Source organism: Elgaria multicarinata, chromosome 4 (assembly GCF_023053635.1).
Source record: "Elgaria multicarinata webbii isolate HBS135686 ecotype San Diego chromosome 4, rElgMul1.1.pri, whole genome shotgun sequence".
NCBI classification, from domain to species: Eukaryota; Metazoa; Chordata; class Lepidosauria; order Squamata; family Anguidae; genus Elgaria; species Elgaria multicarinata.
Window position 1 is genome coordinate 86,403,958 of NC_086174.1, and position 22,048 is coordinate 86,426,005.

Below are 22,048 nucleotides of genomic sequence, written 5' to 3' on the forward strand. Positions count from 1 at the left end.
AAAGTTCGGTTCTCTGGCTGTATTTGAGCCATGTCTTCGAAGTTTAGTCCTGGAGTTATGCATGATTAGACACTACCAACCATCAGGGGGTCCCATCATTGTACAGAAAGCCAGAAGGCATTTCTTATGGTAGGACGTTTTAGAAAGAAAAGAACAGAAACATGAATTTCACAAGCTGTTTGGTTATTGATTGCTTTAAGCAGGAGATGAAAAACTGCCAAAGGTTTCATTTTAGTGCTAAGTTCTCTCTCTCTCTCTTGTGCTTGATTTTAAAAGTCCTCTAACTGTGTCTTATTACTCTTTCCCCCCTTTCTGTTCTGCTAGATCAATATGCATTCTGTCGCTATATGATTGACATGTTTGCGCACGGGGATTTGTATACAGGTACTTAAACTGAACTCTGTCACTGAATTTTTCTGTTTCTCTGAGAGCTTCTGCTTTGTTGTGCTCTTGGAATGTGTGTGCTCTTTTTATTTGTTAAAGATTGAAGTGACGAGTGTGCAAACAGAGTTTAAATAAAGCATATCAACTAATGGCTGCACCATTAAAGCTTCTAATACTCTTTTCTAAAATTGCATGCATTTAAATTAATGGTAATATAAATGTTAGAAACATAAGAAAGAAAGAATGAAGCATTTTCCTATCATTTGGGATATGTATTTGTCTTTTGCTTACGTTTATGCCATAGAAAGAATAAGATATTTACTTAAATAAGAAGTGTTTTCGTTTAAACATTTTTATATTATTTTCAAATTGTAAAGAAAATGAAAAGGGCAACCAAAATTATCAAGGGGCTGAAGCAACTGCCCTTTGAGGAAAGTTTACATTCGGGGCTTTTTAGCTTAGAAAAATGGTGATAAAGGGGAACATGACAGAGGTGTATAGAATTATGGATGATGTGGAGAAGGACAAAATTACCCTAGAACCTGGAGTCTGTCGATGAAGCTGAATGTTGGGAGATTCAGAACAAAAAGAAGAAGAAAGAGAGTACCACAGAGCACATAGTTAAACTGTGGAATTTGCTACCATTAGATATAGTGATGGCTACTAACATGGATGGATTTAAAGGGGGATTAGACAAATTCATGGAAGTTAAGACTTATCAATGGCTACGATGTTCTTGATCAATGTTTAAGTTTACTCTTTTATTGCATGCAGATAAAAGTCCATGTGAAACAGATCTGTGAAAAAAAATAAGAATAGCATCTTTAGCACAATAGATATTCATAATATGTCACCAGTCAAGGCCAAAACAGACATTACTTTAAAAGTGTTTTATTCATCATCATCATCATCATCATCACTATCACTGTTTGTAATATTTATATACCAATGGTGGTTCATAATAAGTTGTCTAGCTGCTGTGCCTTCTCTAGAGTAAAAATGAAAAGAAGATGTAGCTGCTAGGCACACATTTAAGGTTATGTCTGTTTTGGCCTTCACTTTGTGATATTTGTTGGTTAAGAAGGTTTTGTATTCTGGAACTGGCAGTGCAGAAAAAAGCCCATTAGTAACTAAAAAAAATGGCTAAGGTTATCAAGTGGAAGCCCAACTCTTCAGGCCAAAGTAGACATGATGTTTTCCATGTACTTTACCCTAGCAAGATTACATTTTATTAATTAAATAGTTGTTGTATGTGTGTGTTTGATGGCCTCTCAAGTTCATTGTATAATAAATGTAGTGGTGAGTTTAAAATATTTTCCTCATGTTGCAAGAACAGTATAGCAATCTTGATTTCAGTGGGACCCCAGGCTGGCCAGGTTGCTGTGGAATGGACTGAAAGCTGGAATGAAATCAAAAGTGTCAGATGCCTATAGTTAAACTAAATTTGGGCAAAAATTAATAATTAGTTTAACTTTAGGCACATTGTTCTACCTCATGTAGGACCCATATACGATGTTCTCTGCTGTTGTGGCAAATTCCTTCATATCCTTTTCCCAGCATGTTTTTCAAAGCAAGCATTAATGAATATTCTCTGAATGTTGTCACTTTGATAGATCAAGGCAACAAATGTATTGCTTTTATGCAACGGACATTTCAAACAGAATTGCATGCTCTGTAAAAACTGAAGTTAAACAAATGGCATAGACAACAAAGAAGTTAAGGAAGAAGATTAAAAATAACAATTTTATCGATTCAATAACAATGTTTAAAAATAATATATACAAAGCATTCTATCACATCTGCAAAAATACAATCAATCTATCAGACAATTTAACAAAGAATGCTCAGTAAAGTTGTTTCCATTGGCTTCAATATTTTATTTATGATGGACCCCAGAGAAAATGTGGGGAACCTGACGTTGTTGGACTACAATCCCTTCCAGATGTGTTGGACTACAACTCCCATCATTCCTGACCATTGGCCATTTTGGCTGGGGTTTATGGGAGTTGGAGCCTAATGACATCTGGAGGGCCACAGGTTCCTACCCATATCCTGGAAATCACTTTAAACTTCAAGATAAACCACCCAGAGAGCTTCGGCTATTCGGCAGTATAAAAAGGCAATAAATAAATAAATAATGAGATGTTTACACTGGGCCCAATGTAGGAAACTTCTATTTTTCTGGAAATGCAAAATTGGTTTTAACTGGTTTATGGATTTTCTGAGTCAGCCAGAAAGAACTAGCCTCCATCTCATTGACTGGGTGCAGTAAGTGATGCGTGAATGGAATCAAATCATTTCCTACTTCTGGACATTGGGGAAAACAACTACACACTATTTTGTTGCAAGATGCAACAGTAAATGTTTGGCAGAAGAGACCCTATATTCCTTGGGGATATCGTCATGTTTTCATGAGAAAAGGAGCCGTTACATGGTCCCCATTTCCTATTCCCGCCATAATGATGTGGAAACTGAATCCCTAGAGGAGCTCCTACACTTTTAGTTGCATCAACTTGGGGTAGTATGTCACAGCATCAAAGTTGGAAACTTCTGGAAGAACAATACCTACTTTTACTGAACAGTGGGCAGATTTTCATTCACAAGTGTTATTCCATAGCTACATCTGTTCAGTGCAAAATCCAAGGTGCAAGGCCTGTGCCAAGAAATAAGCATCATTCTCAATGCAAGAAGGTTGTAGTAGAGCAAGTGGAAGAGATTTACTTTGTTGACCGAGATGGAAAGGACTGGCCATCAGGTGTAACTTCAATGCTATTTTTAAGAACTTCTCTGTCTACAGAGGCCCAACAATGTAACTACTGTAACAGGTAGTAGGTATGGTGTGTTTCACACCCATAAACCACAAACCTACACCAAGGCCACCACTGCTTATTCTTCTAAGCCTTGTGGGGAAGTCCTTCAAGCACTTGGATCTTGATCTATGAGACACCCATCGCTGAAGATCAGTTTCATATGGCTTCAGTGAGAGGGGTCTTTAAGATAGGAGTATTCAGGTGCAGCCCATATTTCCTTCAAGTCTGCAAAGAAAAAGTGGTTCTAAGACCAGTTTGTTTGTTTTTTGGTATAATGGCATTTTGGTATGCCACATAAGCCAAGATATTGTCTTACCGGATTTCCTCCCATGTCCTTCTAATGGCACAGAAACTTCCACCCGTTGTCAGAAGAACATCTCCTATTTCTGTAGAATGAAAGAGTTGCTAAATTCAGCTTCTTATTATCACTGGGGGAAAGGAGATAGAAAAAGGACCCTTCCAGTTTTATCTTAGAGACCACCAGAGTGGATCAGAGAGCATGACACCATCTCTTATCAAGTATTCTTATCTTTCATGGCCTTCTTTTGAGGAGAGGAATCCAGTACTAGAGATGCATAATATAGTCACACTACTATCTTTGTGGGCCACTATGGAAGAAGAGGTCTGTTTTTTCCCCTTTTCTTTGTGGAGAGATATCTACATACTTGTTCAGGTAAGGAAATGTGCTATTCTGGTAAGCTCATATCTGAGACTGCACAAAAACAAGAGGAGAAGAAAACAGAATTGTATTCCTGCTGTAACCATTCTTTGGGGTGTGTTTGTATGATTCACATTTCAGCCCAAAAGTGCTCCCAAGATGACTAACAATTTAAACCTTTAAAACAATGTAAAAATGTTTACAAGTTTTAAACATTGTAACACAGCATATTAAGAACAGGAGAAAGTAGATCTTTTAAAAACAGGGAGCAGAATTAATACCTCCAATGCCATGTAGAACAAACACTTATTGAAGGCCTGCCTAAAACTAAACAGAGAAAGGAACAACTCTCAACATAAGACCCAAGTTGGAAGGGTTAGGTAAGATGTTTTCAGTAAAGTGTTTTGCAAACTGGCTACAGTAGCTTGCCAAGAACTGTCCCTCAGTACTCTGTCCCAGAAATGAGCAAGCCCATTACAACCTGAAATAACGTTGCTGAACAACACTGTTATGATGCAATGGTGGTAGAGAAGAACAACTTCTTTACTGTCATCACAACCATGGAATAGGCCTTGAAATGGGTCTAGCCCATCCCTGGTTAGATTTGTCTTGAGTTTTCTCCAGGCACACCGATACTACATAAGCATTCATTGCCCTAAACTTCTCAGAAAACCAAGGAGCCTGAGCTCTGCAGAACTGGAGAGAGTACTTAGGTGCTATCGGGGCACTGCTCCATTCAACATGTCAACCAGGGCTTTGACAGTCTAGCAGCTGAAAAACTCCCAGAGTATTCAGGAATCCTCCTGGATCCATTAATCTCTCTAGGTAGCAAATTTAAACCTTATTAGTGAGAGATCTGACCATGACAACATAGTTCTTTTTAACTCCCCTACCTATAGATCACTTTCATCCTATCCAGCAAAAATCAGGTCGAGAGGATGCCCTTTCACATGTGTTGGGCCAGATATTAATTGACACTGGCTTATGGGTGCAATGTAAGCGATAAAACCTTCAACTGCTCCTAATGAGGGGGTCTCAGCATGAATACTGAAGTTCCCCAATACAGTCAGTTTGGGAGAAAACAGCATCATCTCTATCAGCTCAAACCGGGAGAGCTGATAGAGTTTGGCCCAGTTGAGCCAAACTGACCAGCCCTTCTCACCCAACCAGGTTTCAGTCTCACAATTTGTATGCAATCACTTCATGCTCTCCTTTTGTGCCATAGGCCCCTGTTGAATGTCTGCCTGTCGTGCAATTGTTAAATGGACACACAAATGATAGGGGAAATGGTGAGCTTCCTACTGCAAACATGTATATGAATATGTACATATATGTGTATTCTTAGAGAAAAAGTTTCATTAAGTGTTCTTCCTTTTTCTTTATTTATTGCATTTATATCTCCACCTTTTTTCCTCTTGTGAGGAACCCAAGACAGTTTACATAGTCACCTCCTTTCCGTTTTGTCCCCAAAACAACCCTGTGAGGTAGATTAGGCTGAGATGAAGTGAATGGTACACAGTCACACAGTGAGTTTCATGGCCAAGTGGGGATTAGAACTCAGAACATCTGAGTCCCAGTCCAGCAGACTATTACACCACACTGGTGTCCTTAAAAATGCCCATAGCTATTCAGGCCCTAATAATATGAATTGTAGCTTGCTATGGGAGAGTGATGCTGATGTTGATTAGTCAAAGCAAACGTAAATTGATAGGCTCAGCATGCTGGATTAATGCTATGTTCAAATTATCTCAGATTAAATGATGACTTGGGTTGCAGGAGGTGCTTCTCTAGATCGTATGAGAAATATGTATGATGAGTCTGAAGACAGCGTGACTTCAGGTTATTATTTGCCATAGTTTGGGTATAGTACTGGATATGAAGGGTTGGCCTTTTATCCAACTTTTAATTTAGGCTATTTAGGGTGAAATGAATGGAACTTAAGTTAGTATGGACCTGCTCTAAGTAGCACTAACATTGGCTACGACCCCTGATCTCCACAAGCATGGTGTTTATTAAAGCATCCATATCCCACTCTACCCCAAAAAGCTCAAGATGGCTTTTGTGGCTTTATATTATCCCATTTTATTTTCCCAACAACCCTGAGTAAGAGTAAGCTGAAAGCGAAGCCACTGAAAGGGCTTTATGGCTAAGTGGAAATTTGAACCCAGATCTCTTCAATCCAAAAGGAAGCACTGGCTCTGCAGCATTCTTGCTAAAGCTCTCTTTCATGTGATGGTCCCTGCAGATTACAAAATTGGCACATATTTGATAGCGTGGCATTTTGCCTTGTATTCCTCTAATATCCTGCTGGGCTTGTTTCTCAGCACGTTCTTAAATGTGTCTGAAAGGAAAGACATAATACAGAGTAATTTCAAGCACCTCCTAGGAGGAGCACATAAAATTAAGGCTTAATCATTTCATCATTTAAGTCTAATCAGGTATTATTTATCATGAGCCATTCTTTTAGTAATTATGTCTGCCGTCACTGGAGTTGTTTCTTTATATTTCTACTCAGTTCTGCAAAAATGTACCCCAAAGTGACCCACCATGTGACTACTCCATGCTTTGGTCACAACTCATCAAGCAGTAGTTCTGTGCAAGCCCCACTGTGGTGAAATAGAACTCCCATTCATTTCAATGGGGCATGTGCAGGAGAAGTTCTCTTTGAATTGTGCCCTTCCCTTTCCCTACATACCCTGTTTCCCCGAAAATAAGACAGTGTCATATTAATTTTTGCTCCCAAAGATGCGCTAGGTCTTATTTTCAGGGGATGTCTTATTTTTCCATGAAGAAGAATACGGTACACATTTATTGTTGAACAAAAAAAAAAGGTCTTATTTTTGGGGGGATGCCTTATATTACAGCGAGAGGCAAAACTGGAAGTAGGTCTTATTTTCGGGGGATGTCTTACTTTCGGGGAAACAGGGTAGCAGAACTGCTTTGACACTGATATCTTGCGCTGCAATCCTATACCTGTTAATCAGAAGTATATCCCATTGACCTCAATGGGGCTTTCTCCCAGAAAAGCAGGCATAGGACTGTAGCCTTATTTATTTACTTATTTCACACATGTATATCTCAGTTTTCCTTTTAAAAGCTGAAGGTGGCCAGCAACAATAACTTAAAAACAAAAACAAACTAAAAGTAAAAGGTTACAAAAAGATAAAAGGCAGCCATTGCAACAAGTGGACATCTTCCACTTGTGCAGCAAGTTAAAACACGAATTGGTGCAGGATCTGAAACCAGCACATCCCCAGAGCCCTCTAACAGGAAGGTTTCAGCCGTCCGGAAGGAAGCCATTGAGCAATATGGGCCTCTCTCAGGACTCTGGATGCTGTCATTGAAAAGGCCTTCTCCAACTAAGCATACATCGGAGAACATGGGGATATGCAAGAGTCCATCTTGCCATGAAGATCTTAGGTGGGCAGGCTCATATGGCAACTGGCAATCCTCAAAAATCCTGAACTGAAAGGCTTCAGATGTGAAAGTGACCTTGACAGTTTAATTCAACTAGTTTTATATATTTTAAATAGTTTTAGAGCGTCATCAGTTGGGTAGATTTTCATGTATCCCTACCGTCGCTATGGCCTCCTGCTGTTGTCCCATATAGCGACAATCCCTTTACATGGGGAGAGAAAGCAACAACCACGTGGACCATTCAGGGGGCTGTTTTTATCGTACCACTTTTCCTGCACACAGCAGGAAATGGCAGCACAATCCGTTTTTGTTTTGTTTTTTTAAAAGATGGATTAAAAGGAGTCTATTTTGCAATGGAAAATGAGCTGAAGGTGCATGGGAGGTGGCCGTCATCATCTAAATGATGTGCAAACATCCATAAGTGGGCACTAGCAAGCATGCCATAAAACGCTAGTCTGAAAACTGTTATGCAAATCTATAGTGTGACCACACTTGTTATACTACATACAGATCTGGTAAAAAAGGACATTGTCAAGATGGAAAAAAATGCAGAAAAGAACAACTAAAATGATCAAGGGGCTAGAGCATCTCCTCTATGAGGGAAAGTTACAACAGCTGGGACTGTTTAGCTTGGAAAAAAAGCAAGTGAGGGGGTGCCATGATAAAAGTGTGCAAAATCATGCATGGTGTGGCGAAAGTGGATAGGGAGCCATTTTTTCTCCTTCTCTCATAATTCTAGAACTCGGAGTCATCCCATGAAACTGGTTGGCAGGAGATTTGAGACAGATAAAAGGAAATGCTTCTGTGCACAGCACCTAGGTAAAATGTGGAATTCACTTCTGCAAGATGTAGTGATGGCCATCAAATTTAGATGGCTTTAAAAGGAGGTTGGACAAATTCCTGTGTAACCTCTAGCAGTTTTCCATTCTAAAAGCTTTGAATGCCTCTCCTATGGCTTTGCTATTAGCAGTCAGTGCTTTAAGCTAAATTATGCTGGTATTTATTTTTTAAAAAATGACCATTGCCTTTGGCCTCCCCACCACTGAAATGCAGCCCCCAAGAGCTTCTTTGAAATTCAGTTTGGGCCTTGGGCTGAAAGAAGTTCCCCACCCCAGCCGTACACGGTGAAGCCTGCCTTCCCTCTCCCCCAATCCAGAACAACTGGCAAGCATATAAAAAGGCAGAATGCAGAATACACGGTCTTCTTTCAGTACCACACATGGGCTCCCTTTGTTTGCGATCAGGTCTTAAGGCAGCATCAGCATGATGGAGTGCACTGCTCATTAGGGCTCTGCTGTCAGCAAAGAAGGCAAATGGAGTGCCTAGAGGATGAAGAGAAAGACACCCTGTGGAATATATATGACATCCTTTTGTCATATTACATTTCTCTTGTTAGGAGTCATGAAATATTTTCTAGCTATACAGAAATGTTCCCTACTTCTGCATCTACGCCTGTCGACAATCGATCCAGAAGTAGTGTCATGAAGAGTTGCCCTAAGTTATGTTTTCCTTGAAAATCTCGTCTTCCTTTTTAAAAAAGGAGTTCATCTTCATTGCCTCTTCTGTTTAGGACTTGAAATACTTTGGCCTTATGTGCTAACTGTGAAATGCCAGCTTTGCTTAGTAAAGCTGGCATTTCACACCGGAGCAAGAGAGTTGTGCGAAATGGTACTTAGATGAAACCTGTGAACTGCAACCCAAAATTCTGGAAGGTTGCAGTTCACAAGAATGAATGACATTGATGCACCACTCAGAAAATGCATTTGCAAAGGTGTATCATGACTGGAAAACAATGCAATGTAGAAATTGACTTCATTTTTATCTCTGTGTTTGAACTCTGAACATATGAATGGCAAAGCATATTCATAGAATTCTTTTGAGTGTAAGGTTCTGATCCAGCTCCGATTGAGTGCAACTAGTCACACACAACAGCTAGTGATCCTGAATCATGGTGCATGTATCCATCCACATCAAAGGACTCATCCAGACATTTCAGTTTGGTCTGGGTGGGCACTGCGATCTGCATGTCTACTGGGTGCTCATGTGGGATCCAGCGTCCGCATGCTGATCTCTCTAAATCAACATATTTCAAATAGTTGGTGTGTTTTTAATTGTATTTTTTTATTATTTGCAGAACATTGGCTTAGTGTAATTCAAAAACTCACATGTCCAAGAATTTCTTTTAAAAATCAACTGAAGCATACTGACTATTTTGATGGTAAATGCCTAATCCCTCATATAGAGACAGGGGGCATCCTATTAGTTCTCTCTGATAGATAGCCAATGTACTAGATTATAAACATGTAAATGATTAATTGCATTGCTGCTCATTATAGCTTACTAGTCCTATTACAGCATCCCAGGACACACTGACCTCATGGTACGTTAGAGGCTGAAATACTATATTATCAGCAACAATCTTTTTAATTAAGCATTTGATTCTGAGCTGCATGGAACACTTGATTGCAATGGGAGTTGTATCTACTCTGTGCCTCTTAAGATACCTGTAATTATGAGGTCCTCATTCTTCATCCACCATTCTACTGTTAAACACTTAGAATATCCTGCATAATAATTAAAAGCTGAAAGCTGTAGAACACAAATTTAGGAAGAAACTTACAAATCACTGTTATTTAAATATAAATTTAATATCAGCTGAAAAGTAGACTTGGAAGCTTTGTCAATTTGGTGACTCTTTGAGTGTATTACATTGCTAGATTGCTAGCAATGGGAAGAAACCAACAGCATGCTTGTGTCTCTACAGATTCCTTTCTGTCCGCTGATTCCCTGCTGCAAGCGGTGGATCTCACCAATTATGTTGCGCAACTAGAACCCATCACTTACACAAGGCAGATTTAGCATTTCCTATGGGAAATCATGAAATAAGTGGAAATGCGCATTTCCAGAAGGAGGGGAGCTCCTCTGACCCACCTCCTTCCAGAAACAAGCATTCCCACTTATTTCAGGTTGCCTCAGAAGCACCAAATTGCCATCGCATAAGTGGTAGGGGTTGCTTGTGCAACAAAATTGGCAAGGTGGAAGAAAATCTGTGGAGATGTAAGCACCCCATGGGGTTCTGGTCAATGGTTTCAATGAATACAATGCTAAAGAATATATTCAAGCCATGTTTTTACATCTAGGTAGCAATAATAACACAGGGCTACATTGGCTAAATAGTTGGAATTGAGAACACAACATCGATTCTAACTATCCCTGGGGGAAGAACATGGACATATGTAGAGCTCCTAATTTCCTAATAAGTAGGCAATTGCTGATTTCTTATTTCTCCAGGGAAAACTTTCCCTGTATTCGTCGATCTTTGTGTATGTTTAAGTTATACATTCATTCTAAGTAACTTTGGAGAAAGAATCAGCAGAAAATATATTTGTTCTACTGCATTATTGTTGATATAGTTGACCAGCCTCTTTTCTTTGGCATCTACCAGGACTGAAGCTTTCACATCTCTGTTCTAACTTGGTTCTTCTCTTCATTCACTCTTTCCACTCTGGGAAGATGCTCCCCAGCCTTCCACTGTCTGTTTGGGTTTAACAGGGTCCTATTTTTGGTCCCCTATTTATTTATTTATTTATTTATTTATTTATTTATTTATTACATTTTTATACCGCCCAATAGCTGAAGCTCTCTGGGCGGTTCACAAAATTTGTTTTGTTTTTTTAAAAGATGGATTAAAAGGGGTCTATTTTGCAATCTTTCTTTTTCTATGCATTGTCAACCCAGCTGTGCTTCTCTGAACCAACCTTCCATCCTGACCTGCATCTCCAACGGCCCACCTGATATTTCTGTTTGGAAGTTTTATCACTTTCTTCTTGAGCTTAATATGTCCAAAATGGAACTTCCTTTCTTTCCTTCAAAGCGCTCTTCTCCTCAATGACTTTCTATATCCATTGATATCCCAATCCACCTGCAAGGCCTTGCCTGTGATTCCTCATGTCACAAACCTGAGCACCCAAGATAGGGGTGCCCAAATGATAGATCTCTAGATGTTTGGGGTTTCAACTCTTAGTAACCCCTGCTAGTATGGTCAATGGTCAGGAATGCTGGAAGATGCTGGTTCCTGACTTGGAGCTGAGCAGAAGCAGGGAAGAGCAGCTGGCCCAGCTCAAGTAGGAGCTATAAAAGTAAGCCAGATTCCCAGGGAGCGAGCGAACAGGAAGAGCAAACAGGAGTTTGACAGGGGGAGTTCGGCAGGGGAGGCCAAAGGGGAGGCCTCTTAAAAAAATAAAAAAATAAAAATAAAATAAAATAAAAAAGAGGTGGGAAAAACAAAGAAAAGCATAAAAAAACCCCACAAAACCACCACCAAAAACAAACAAACAAAACCCCCCCAAAAGATCTTACTTTCCCTTAAAACATACTCATATAGTTGTGTACCTTCAGAGAGGACACAACAAAGCAAAGGCAATTCTACTATAATCAAAAAGGAAAAAAAACCAAAGCAGAAATCGACAATATGGATGGAAAGGAGTCCCTAGAGGTGGTGACCTGCAAAGGGTGTGCAATGTTCGTGTTTCTGCCTGAGCTCAACATGGCGTATACCTGCAACAAGTGCAAGCTGGTGGCACTTTTGGACAAAAAAGTGAGAGGACTTGAGCGGCGAGTGTCCACCCTCCAAGGAATAAGAGAAGTCAAGGAGTTCTTAGACCGAACGGTGGAACTGCAACAGCAACAAGAAGCACATGAGATTGAAGAACAACAGCCAGCTGAAGCAGAAGTGGAGTATGCTGAGGGGAGGAAAGCCAATGAAGAGGAAACTCCCTGGAAAAGAGTGACAGTTAGGAGAGGAGGAATTAGAGGGCGTTCTGCACCGGTGGAGCCATTGGAGTTAAGCAACCGCTTCCAGCTTCTGGAGAATGAAACTGAAGGACAGTTTGCAGAGGAGGAAGTACAGGAGACACCATGCAACAGTGACCAAGAGGCAGAAGGTAGGTCAACCAAGAAGAAGAGAAGAGTAGTCGTTGTGGGAGACTCCCTGCTGCGTGGGATTGAAACCCAAGTATGTCGTGAAGACCCATGGACTCGCCAGGTGTGCTGTCTCCCTGGAGCACAGATTAAAGATGTGACTGAAGGGTTATCGAAGCTCATAAAGCCCACGGACACATACCCCTTTCTTCTCATCCATGTGGGAACAAATGATGTCGCCAAGCAGAGCTACAAAGAAATCATTTCAGACTTTGAAGTTCTGGGAAGGAAACTGAAGAACTTTGGGGCCCAGGTAGTTTTCTCATCCATCCTCCCGGTTCTTGGAAGAGGATTAGAAAGGGAAAGAAAAATACTCCGGATGAACGACTGGCTTCGAAGGTGGTGCTGTCGTGACAGTTTTGGATTCTGGGACCACGGGCTATGCTACTTGGAACATGGACTGCTGGTAAGGGATGGGTTGCACCTCACAAGGGCTGGAAAGAATGAGTTCGGCCACAGCATGGAGAACTTCATCAGGAGGGCTTTAAACTGAATCTTACGGGAGTGGGAGACGTAAATTTTGAGGCAACAATGGATGAAGGCCAATGCACCACAGTACAGAGAACAGCTCCAACAGTGTCCCAAAATAGTGTCTGCAACAAGGTGGGAACAAAGCCAGACTATAAAACACATGGTCTTCGATGTCTATATACTAATGCCCAGAGCATGGGAAACAAACAGAATGAACTTGAACTCTTATTACATGAAGGCAAATACGACTTGATAGGTATAACTGAAACTTGGCGGGATGACTTCCATGACAGGAATATAGCAATTGAAGGATATAACTTGTTCAAAAAGAACAGAAGAAGTAGAAAGGGAGGTGGAGTTGCATTATATGTTAAAAATACCTATCCCTGCACAGAAATACAGGCGGATGAGACTGGGAGCCCCGTTGAGAGCATCTGGATTAAAATAAATTGGGCTAGGAATAAAAAGAATATGATAATCGGAGTCTACTACCAACCACCCAATCAAGGAGAAGACGAGGATGAAACTTTTGAGAAACAAATTGCCAGTGTTTCAAGGAAGTGTGATGTAGTAGTGATGGGGGACTTCAATTACCCTGATATCTGTTGGGAGACCATTACTGCCAAAAGCGGCTCTTCCAAGAAATTCCTGACATGTGTGGGTGATAACTTTCTCCTACAGAAAGTGGTGGAAGGAACTAGAAGATCGGCAATCCTTGACTTGTTATTGACCAATAGGGATGACTTAGTGGATAAAGTGGCAGTTACGGGAACTGTGGGAGAAAGTGACCACGTCATACTTGAATTCTTGATTATGAAGGAGACAAAAGTCGAGCGTGGCCATACACGTACTCTGGATTTTAGGAAAGCTGATTTTAATAAACTCAGAACTATAATAAGTAAGGTCCCGTGGCAAGGGAGCCTAATGAGAAAAGGAGTGCAGGATGGGTGGGAGTATTTAAAAAATGAAAGTTTAAAGGCACAGTTACAAACAATTCCAACAAGGAGAAAAGATAGAAGACAACAGAGGAAACCAATGTGGCTCCACAAAAAGCTTAGAGATGACCTGAAAACCAAAAGGGATACATATAGGAAGTGGAAGGAAGGCCAGGCTACAAAAGAAGAGTACAGACAAGTGGCGCAGAAGTGCCGAAATGGCGTCAGGAAGGCTAAAGCTGTGAATGAGCTGAGATTAGCGAGGGATGCTAAAAGCAATAAAAAGGCTTTCTTCAGATACGTGAGTAGTAAAAGACAGAGGAAAGAAATGGTGGTTCAACTGCTTAATGAGGATGGCAAATTGATAACAGACGACAAAGAAAAGGCTGAAGTGCTCAATTCCTACTTTGCCTTGGTCTTCTCCCAAAAGCGGGTCTATGACCCCCCTGGAAAAAGTGAAGCAGAAGTTGAGGGGGCAGGATTGCAGTTTGAGATTGATAAACAAATGGTCAAAGAACACCTAATTTCCTTGAATGAGTTTAAATCTCCAGGGCCCGATGAACTGCATCCTAGAGTAATGAAGGAGCTAGCAGAAGAACTCTCAGAACCTTTGTCTATTATCTTTGCAAAATCATGGAAGATGGGTGAGGTGCCGGACGACTGGAGGAGGCCTAACGTTGTCCCTATCTTCAAAAAGGGCAAAAAGGAGGAACCTGGGAACTACAGACTAGTCAGTCTGACATCCATCCCTGGGAAAATTCTGGAGCAGATTATAAAGAAGTCAATCTGTAAACACCTTGAAATCAATGCAGTGATTACTAGAAGCCAACATGGATTTGTCAGGAACAAATCCTGTCAGACTAATTTGATTTCATTTTTTGATAGGATAACCTCCCTTGTGGACTGTGGGAATGCTGTAGACGTCATATATCTTGACTTCAGCAAAGCTTTTGACAAAGTACCACATGACATTCTGATTAACAAACTAGCTAAAAGTGGGCTAGATGGAACAACTATTAGGTGGATCCACAGTTGGCTACAGAATCGGACTCAAAGAGTATTATTATTATTATTTATTTATTTATATAGCACCATCAATGTACATGGTGCTGTACAGAGTAAAACAGTAAATAGCAAGACCCTGCCGCATAGGCTTACAATCTAATAAAATCATAGTAAAACAATAAGGAGGGGAAGAGAATGCCAACAGGTACAGGGTAGGGTAAGCAGGCACAGGGTAGGGTGAAACTAACAGTAGAAAGTAACAGTAGAAGTCTGCACAACATCAAGTTTTAAAAGCTTTAGGAAAAAGAAAAGTTTTTAGTTGAGCTTTAAAAGCTGCGGTTGAACTTGTAGTTCTCAAATGTTCTGGAAGAGCGTTCCAGGCGTAAGGGGCAGCAGACGAAAATGGACGAAGCCGAGCAAGGGAAGTAGAGGCCCTTGGGCAGGCGAGAAACATGGCATCAGAGGAGCGAAGAGCACGAGCGGGGCAATAGTGTGAGATGAGAGAGGAGAGATAGGAAGGAGCTAGACCGTGAAAAGCTTTGAAGGTTAACAGGAGAAGTTTATATTGGATTCTGAAGTGAATTGGAAGCCAATGAAGAGATTTCAGAAGCGGAGTAACATGGTCAGAGCGGCGAGCCAAGAAGATGATCTTTGCGGCAGAGTGGTGAACAGAAACCAACGGACTGATGTGAGAAGAAGGAAGGCCAGAGAGAAGAAGGTTGCAGTAGTCCAACCGTGAAATAACCAGTGCATGAACAAGCGTCTTGGCAGAAGAGACAGACAAAAATGATTGAATCCTGGCAATATTATACTTATCAATGGAACCTTCTCAAACTGGGGAGAGGCAACGAGTGGGGTGCCGCAGGGCTCAGTCCTGGGCCCAGTGCTCTTCAACATTTTTATTAATGATTTCGACGAGGAGGTGCAGGGAACGCTGATCAAATTTACAGATGACACAAAATTGGGTGGGATAGCTAATACCCTGGAAGACAGAAACAAACTTCAAAGTGATCTTGATAGGCTGGAGTGCTGGGCTGAAAACAACAGAATGAAATTTAATAGGGATAAATGCCAAGTTCTACATTTAGGGAATAGAAACCAAATGCACAGTTACAAGATGGGGGACACCTGGCTCAGCAATACTACAAACGAGAAAGATCTTGGAATTGTTGTAGATCACAAGCTGAATATGAGCCAACAGTGCAATATGGCTGCAAGAAAGGCAAATGCTATTTTGGGCTGCATTAATAGAAGTATAGCTTCCAAATCACGTGAGGTACTGGTTCCTCTATATTCGGCCCTGGTTAGGCCTCATCTAGAGTATTGTGTCCAGTTCTGGGCTCCACAATTCAAGAAGGACGCAGACAAGCTGGAGCGTGTTCAGAAGAGGGCAACCAGGATGATCAGAGGTCTAGAAACAAAGCCCTATGAAGAGAGACTGAAAGAACTGGGCATGTTTAGCCTGAAGAAGAGAAGATTGAGGGGAGACATGATAGCACTCTTCAAATACTTAAAAGGTTGTCACACAGAGGAGGGCCAGGATCTCTTCTCGATCCTCCCAGAGTGCAGGACACGGAATAACGGGCTTAAGTTAAAGGAAGCCAGATTCCGGCTGGACATCAGGAAAAACTTCCTGACTGTTAGAGCAGTGCGACGGTGGAATCAGTTACCTAGGGAGGTTGTGGGCTCTCCCACACTAGAGGCATTCAAGAGGCAGCTGGACAACCATCTGTCAGGGATGCTTTAGGGTGGATTCCTGCATTGAGCAGGGGGTTGGACTCGATGGCCTTGTAGGCCCCTTCCAACTCTGCTATTCTATGATTCTATGATTCTATGAAGTCCAAAACATCTGCAAAGATCCACCCCAACTTAAGAGGTTTTAAGTGCCCCTTAAAATCTGAAGTCTTGAGGATTGAGACTAAAGACCTCCTCCGCTGGTATATGCCAAAAAGGTAATTAAATGCCACCAGGAACCCTAAGTGACTATTTCTCCCCAAGAGAAATTCACCTTCACCTAAAGAAGGTGAATTTGGGATGCACACTTTCTACGTGCACTCTATGTAAGTGGTCTTTTTAAGTTGAAGATGTAGGCAGCTGACTTTTATTTGAGATGTTGGTAAAACACATAGAGAAAAGGGCATACAGCAAATTACTCAGATGGAGCAGGCACAATGAGTCCAACTGCCCAACTATGCCGGGTAAATTTGCTTGAAGGCTTCACAATATCAAACTAAGGTCTATTCCAAAGCGGCTCTGTTTGCTAGTAATGAAAAATAAAATGGTAATATAATTCTAAGTTCTCCACTGAAGTTAGTTTACTGAGCAGCCCCTAAAGACTTTACAGATTTATTAGTCTAAGAATCAGCACACTCTATCATCTGTCTGTCTGTTTGTCTGTCTCTGTACCAGTGATAGACAGCATTTTCCCCTCAGTCTTTTTAGATTTAGGACCAGCCAATGCAGAAGTTAGTTTTAAACATGGCATGTCTTGGGGCCTTCCTAGATGAGGCCTTAGCGCGCTTTGTGGGCCGGTTTCCCTGCTGTGCGTCCAGATTCCAGGGGAATCCGGCGCCAGGCCACGCTGAAGCCTCCCCTAATGCGCCATAAGCAAAGTCGCTTATGGCGCGCCTTTTTCGCAGCCCCGGCCTCAGGCCGGAGCTGCGAAACGTCTAGCTACTTCCGTGGCTTTTTGCGGCTACTCGCTTATTCGCGAATAGCCGCAGAAAGCCGCGGACTGGCCACAGCGCTGAGCGCTGTGCCCATCAGCCGGGGGAGATCCCAAGGGGGGGGAGAGGGGCAGGGGGAAGGCCAGACCCACCAGGAGAGAGGGGGGGAAGCCGGACATCGACGATGGCAAGGGAGGGGGCAAAGATCGGGGATGGGGCTGCTGAGGGAGGGGGGGCAAAGATCGGGGATGGGGCTGCCAAGGAAGGGGGGGAGAAGATCGGGGACGGGATCGGGGATGGCGGATGTGCGGAGGACAAGCGAGCAGGCAGGGGCCTATGGGGAGGGATCAGCAGCAGGTGGGGGGGCTAAATTTTTTTAAAAAACCTTACCTTCTCCGCAGTCTTCGGGTCGCACATGGCCCCTTTAAACTGAAAAAAAAATTGCGGATGCTGCAGGGATCGCGAGGTCCCTGCGCGTCCGGCATCTGGAAGCTCCGGGCGCGCGCGCTAACGTCAGCGCGCTGTCGCCCCGCCTCCCTGCCGGCTTATACCGGCAGGTCTAGCAAAGCGCTTGGTGTGTTTTCATTATCCAAGGCAAATGAGGCAGAATAGGAATAACGCTGTTAAAACAGAAATATTGCTTAAATGCCCAGTTAAGTAGCGATAGTGATCAGATGGGTAGAAAGTGTGCTAAGATTAAAGAGGGAGTGAATATGAAAATGTGCCCCTGAGACACACCTGTTGTTTCCTGCAAGGTGACTCATCAGTCTGCTCATGGAAATCTCACAACCAAATTGAATTCATTGGGCCTCAAAATATAACCAAAAAAGGAGATCTCTTCATCACACTACCTTCTTGTGTGTTTCCTATGTTCAGTCTGTCACAAAATCATTGCAAACACACACCTCACAGGCCCTTATACCTGGAATTTCTTCCCAGAATGCCTGCATAGTACCATCTCTCTCTCTCTTTTCAAATCCATTCTCAAGGTGAAAGCAGACATTACATTAGAGATTACACCCTTTCTAAAGGTCAAAAGAACGGAGCCAATTTCTTGAGGGAAATAGTTTGGGATCAACGCAAGAGAAAACCCTTTTGAGTGCATAACAAACAGACCTCTGTGGGTAAGGGCCCCCTCAAAGGGGCCTGTCCAGCAGATCTTAATACTCAGGCTGGTTCATAGCAAGACAGGCAGCCCCTTAGATAGCCAGGTCTTAAACTGTTTATTATTATTTATTTATTTATTTATTTATATAGCACCATCAGTGTACAGTGTTTAGGGTGTTAAAGGTTAAAACCAATACCCAGAATTGAACCCAGAAAGCAAATGGCAACCAGTCCAGGTCTTTCAGGACAGATGTAATATGGTCCTGATACCATGCTGCCCTCTAGTATAAGCGCAGGTGCCCAAATCTAGATGAATCACTATTTGACACTATAAATTGCAGGTGTGTGTGAGAAAGGGGGTACATCTGGATCAGGACTGCTGCAGGGAGAGGGTAAACACTTAAAGCCCCTATCCCTATGCTAGGGTTCAAATGGATCAGCCCACCTGTGGTTGCACTAAAAAAGAACTAAATGTAATGTCAGCTTTGGCCCTCAGATCCTACTGAAGCTGAGAATTCTAAGTTCCAGTTGAGTCTAGGGAAAATAGTCAAAATATGTAAATAGGGTCTATGAGATTTTCCATAAATACTACCATACATTTAAAGGGCTTTAAAAATGTCTCATCCACTTGACCTACCATATCGATGTGTGACATACTGTATGGCTTTTCTCTAGAGAGCCCATACCCATGGACTGCAACACAACAAGACTGTTTATGCAGAAATGTTTCTGTTAGGAGCCACTGCTGGCTTATATATTTCAATAGGCAACACCTTTTAAAGCAACCTGTAACTTTCAGATTTATCAACATTGCTGTGTGTTACTTGGGGATGGTGGAGAAATTTGTTCAGTTCACTTACCTAATTTTGCAGTTGTGAACCAAGATGTGAACCGAAACTTAGTTATCCTTTGAAATTTGCACTTCAACAAATTTTGCACTGGAGCACTATAATAATGATGATGATGAAAATTGGATATGAGGCAAAAATGCATATAGAATGCATGTAATAGAAGAAATGTGCACAAAAATGATTATGAATTTTCATGCAAACTTTTAAAAAGACATTTTCCAAGTTCAGAATGACTCAAACTTCAGATTGCAATAATGAGAAATGGAAAGATGAGAGAAAATTGTCAGACTTGTCCCTTCCTAGTGTTCCTAAGGTTCTAAATAAACATGTTTTCCAGAAGTGCCTGCTATAAAGTATAATAAAGATGACAGCCACTCATATTTCCAATAACTACCTGATTGACTACAGTCTTATCACCAGAGGGATTACTGGGGTGGTCTACCTGGAAATCAGCCTTGTACTTGTTATAAGGTACAATGATAACAGCTCTACTGATGGACTTTGGATTTTACTTTCTCAATTCTCAGTGCAGTCAAGAGATCATTTAAAATCATGCTTTGAACCTGTGAGGAGAGGGCAAATTGACATAGGGCACCCCCTTTAACATATTTAATCAAAAGAATGGATGAAATATTAATTCATCTTTTCTATTCTGTGCCTCTTCATCAAAGTGAATAGAGAGAAATTTAATAACACATGGAAACATCAGATAGGCTTTTTTCGGGATAGAAGAGAACCTTCTCAGAACAAAGGGGTCTTTTTCATCTACTGAGTTGAAGTTTTTCATATTTTTAAATGGTTGTTTGTTTGTTTTAATGCTCTGACCATTTAGCAAACACCCAAAGATGCCAGAGCAGGGCCCCATGTTGTAGCCACATCCTGAGGAGGTCTGTAAGGCTTTAATGATCAGCCATCTATTTTGCATTATTGGTCCACTCAACCTTATGAAAGTCTGAGAGTCATCCATACAAGATCCTTCAGAAAAAGCAATTAATTCTAATTGCATAATTTGTCACAGCCTTCCACTTGGCAATGGGCAAATTAATTGGACTTAAAACTATGTTTAAAATATAAAACTATATTTTTAACTAGCTCAATTTTCTTATTAAAACTTTCCCTGAAAGTTGTGTGAGTCACCTGCTTGTCAGTTCTTACCTATCTTGGGAATGGTTCACACATTCCTTATAGATGACAGCAAACCAACCAACCCCCTTCCCAATCCTTTAACCTATACTGGTGTTGCTGTACTATATATGCAGGTGGACACAAAGCTGAGAGAGATCCACTGCACTCATTTCATCCAACCAGGTCTTGGTGATCATACCAGTTAGCCCTCTCATCTGTGATTAGAAAATGGATGATATATGGCTTATAATAGACTGACTTGGCATTTAAAAGCACTACTGTAAGGCCAGAGGACAAGTTGACAGGGCAATGCAAAACCGAGTGAACAGTATTCTCTCTAGAATTGTTGTTCAGGGAGAAGCTGTTTCTTCCAGTTCTATTTATTTATTTATTTATTACATTTCTATATTGTCCAATAGCTGAAAATATCTGGGTGGTTAAGGCACCAATGAGTAAGGCTACTGATCATAGTATAATAGAGTTGGAAGGGGCATATAAGGCCATTGAGTCCAAAGTGATAGCCACTTTCTACTGACATGGCTGCTATAAGAGGACTGTACAGTAATGCATTACTTGCATGGATAAATGTGTGGTTGCACTGTGGGAAAAACATGACTCCCCCCCCCCCAGCATATTATTCCACAAGTGTGGCACCACATATCTCAAGTCTACGTTTCCAGGTAGGATCAGTAAGACACTACACAATGGGAAAGAGCTTTTAAAGTGTGTGTGTGTGTGTGTGTGTGTGTGTGTGTTGCACTGGATGTTGGTCAATTAGAAGAGGCCTTCATGTTACAAACAGATTAATTATTTTAATCCAAAAAGGCAGGCCATGGATGTGTAAACATTTTATTATACTGATCTTTTGTGTTTTTTAGTTATGAAAAGAATCTAAATGGTAAAAAATAATTCAGCAAATAGCTTTTTCTCATTGGTTAAAAACTAATCTAATCTAAAATTGTAGACAAGGTCAACTAAAATGATCAAGGGGTTGGAGCAACTTGCATATGAGAAAAGGTTGCAGCATCTGGCACTGTTTAGCTTAGAAAAGGAGCAGGTGCAGGGACAATATGAAAACTATGTAGAAAATTATGTGGAGAATGTGGATAGCTAGAAATTTTTCTATCAGTCTCATGATACTAGAATTTGGGTTGTCCCATGAAGCTGATTGGTGGGAGATTCAGGACAGATAAAACAATTTTTTCTGCAGAGTGTATAGTTAAACTATGGAATTCCCTTCCACGAGATGTGCTGATGGCCACCAATTTGAATGGCTTTAAAATGGGACTTGGAGAACGCTACCAGTCCTAATGGCTATATTGTATCTCCAGTATCCGAGGCAGTATGCCTATGTACACCAATTGGTGGGGAACATGGGCAAGAAGGTGCTGTTACACTCATGTCCTGCTCTTCAGTTTCCTGTGGGCAGCTGGCTGGCCACTGTGTGAACAGAATACTGGATTAGATGGACCTCAGTCTGATCCAGCATGGCTTTTCTTATGTACTTATGATCCAAACCTATGAGTTTTGTTTGTCTGCCATTCCTCCCCATTTCTCCTAGGCACTTTATAATATGCATGAACAGAATATACATATACAGAATATACATATAAGAAGAGCCATGCTGAATCAGACCAAG

At 41.4% G+C, this 22,048-nt stretch overlaps 1 protein-coding gene across 1 annotated transcript in view; it reads left to right on the forward strand.

Moving 5' to 3' along the window:
- Positions 1-22,048, forward strand: part of TRDN (triadin) — a 239,051-nt gene that overhangs the window by 101,977 nt on the left and 115,026 nt on the right. The window contains exon 13 of the mRNA XM_063125451.1: positions 325-384. Coding sequence (XP_062981521.1) covers positions 325-384 — 60 coding nt within the window. The remainder of the gene's footprint in view (positions 1-324; positions 385-22,048) is intronic.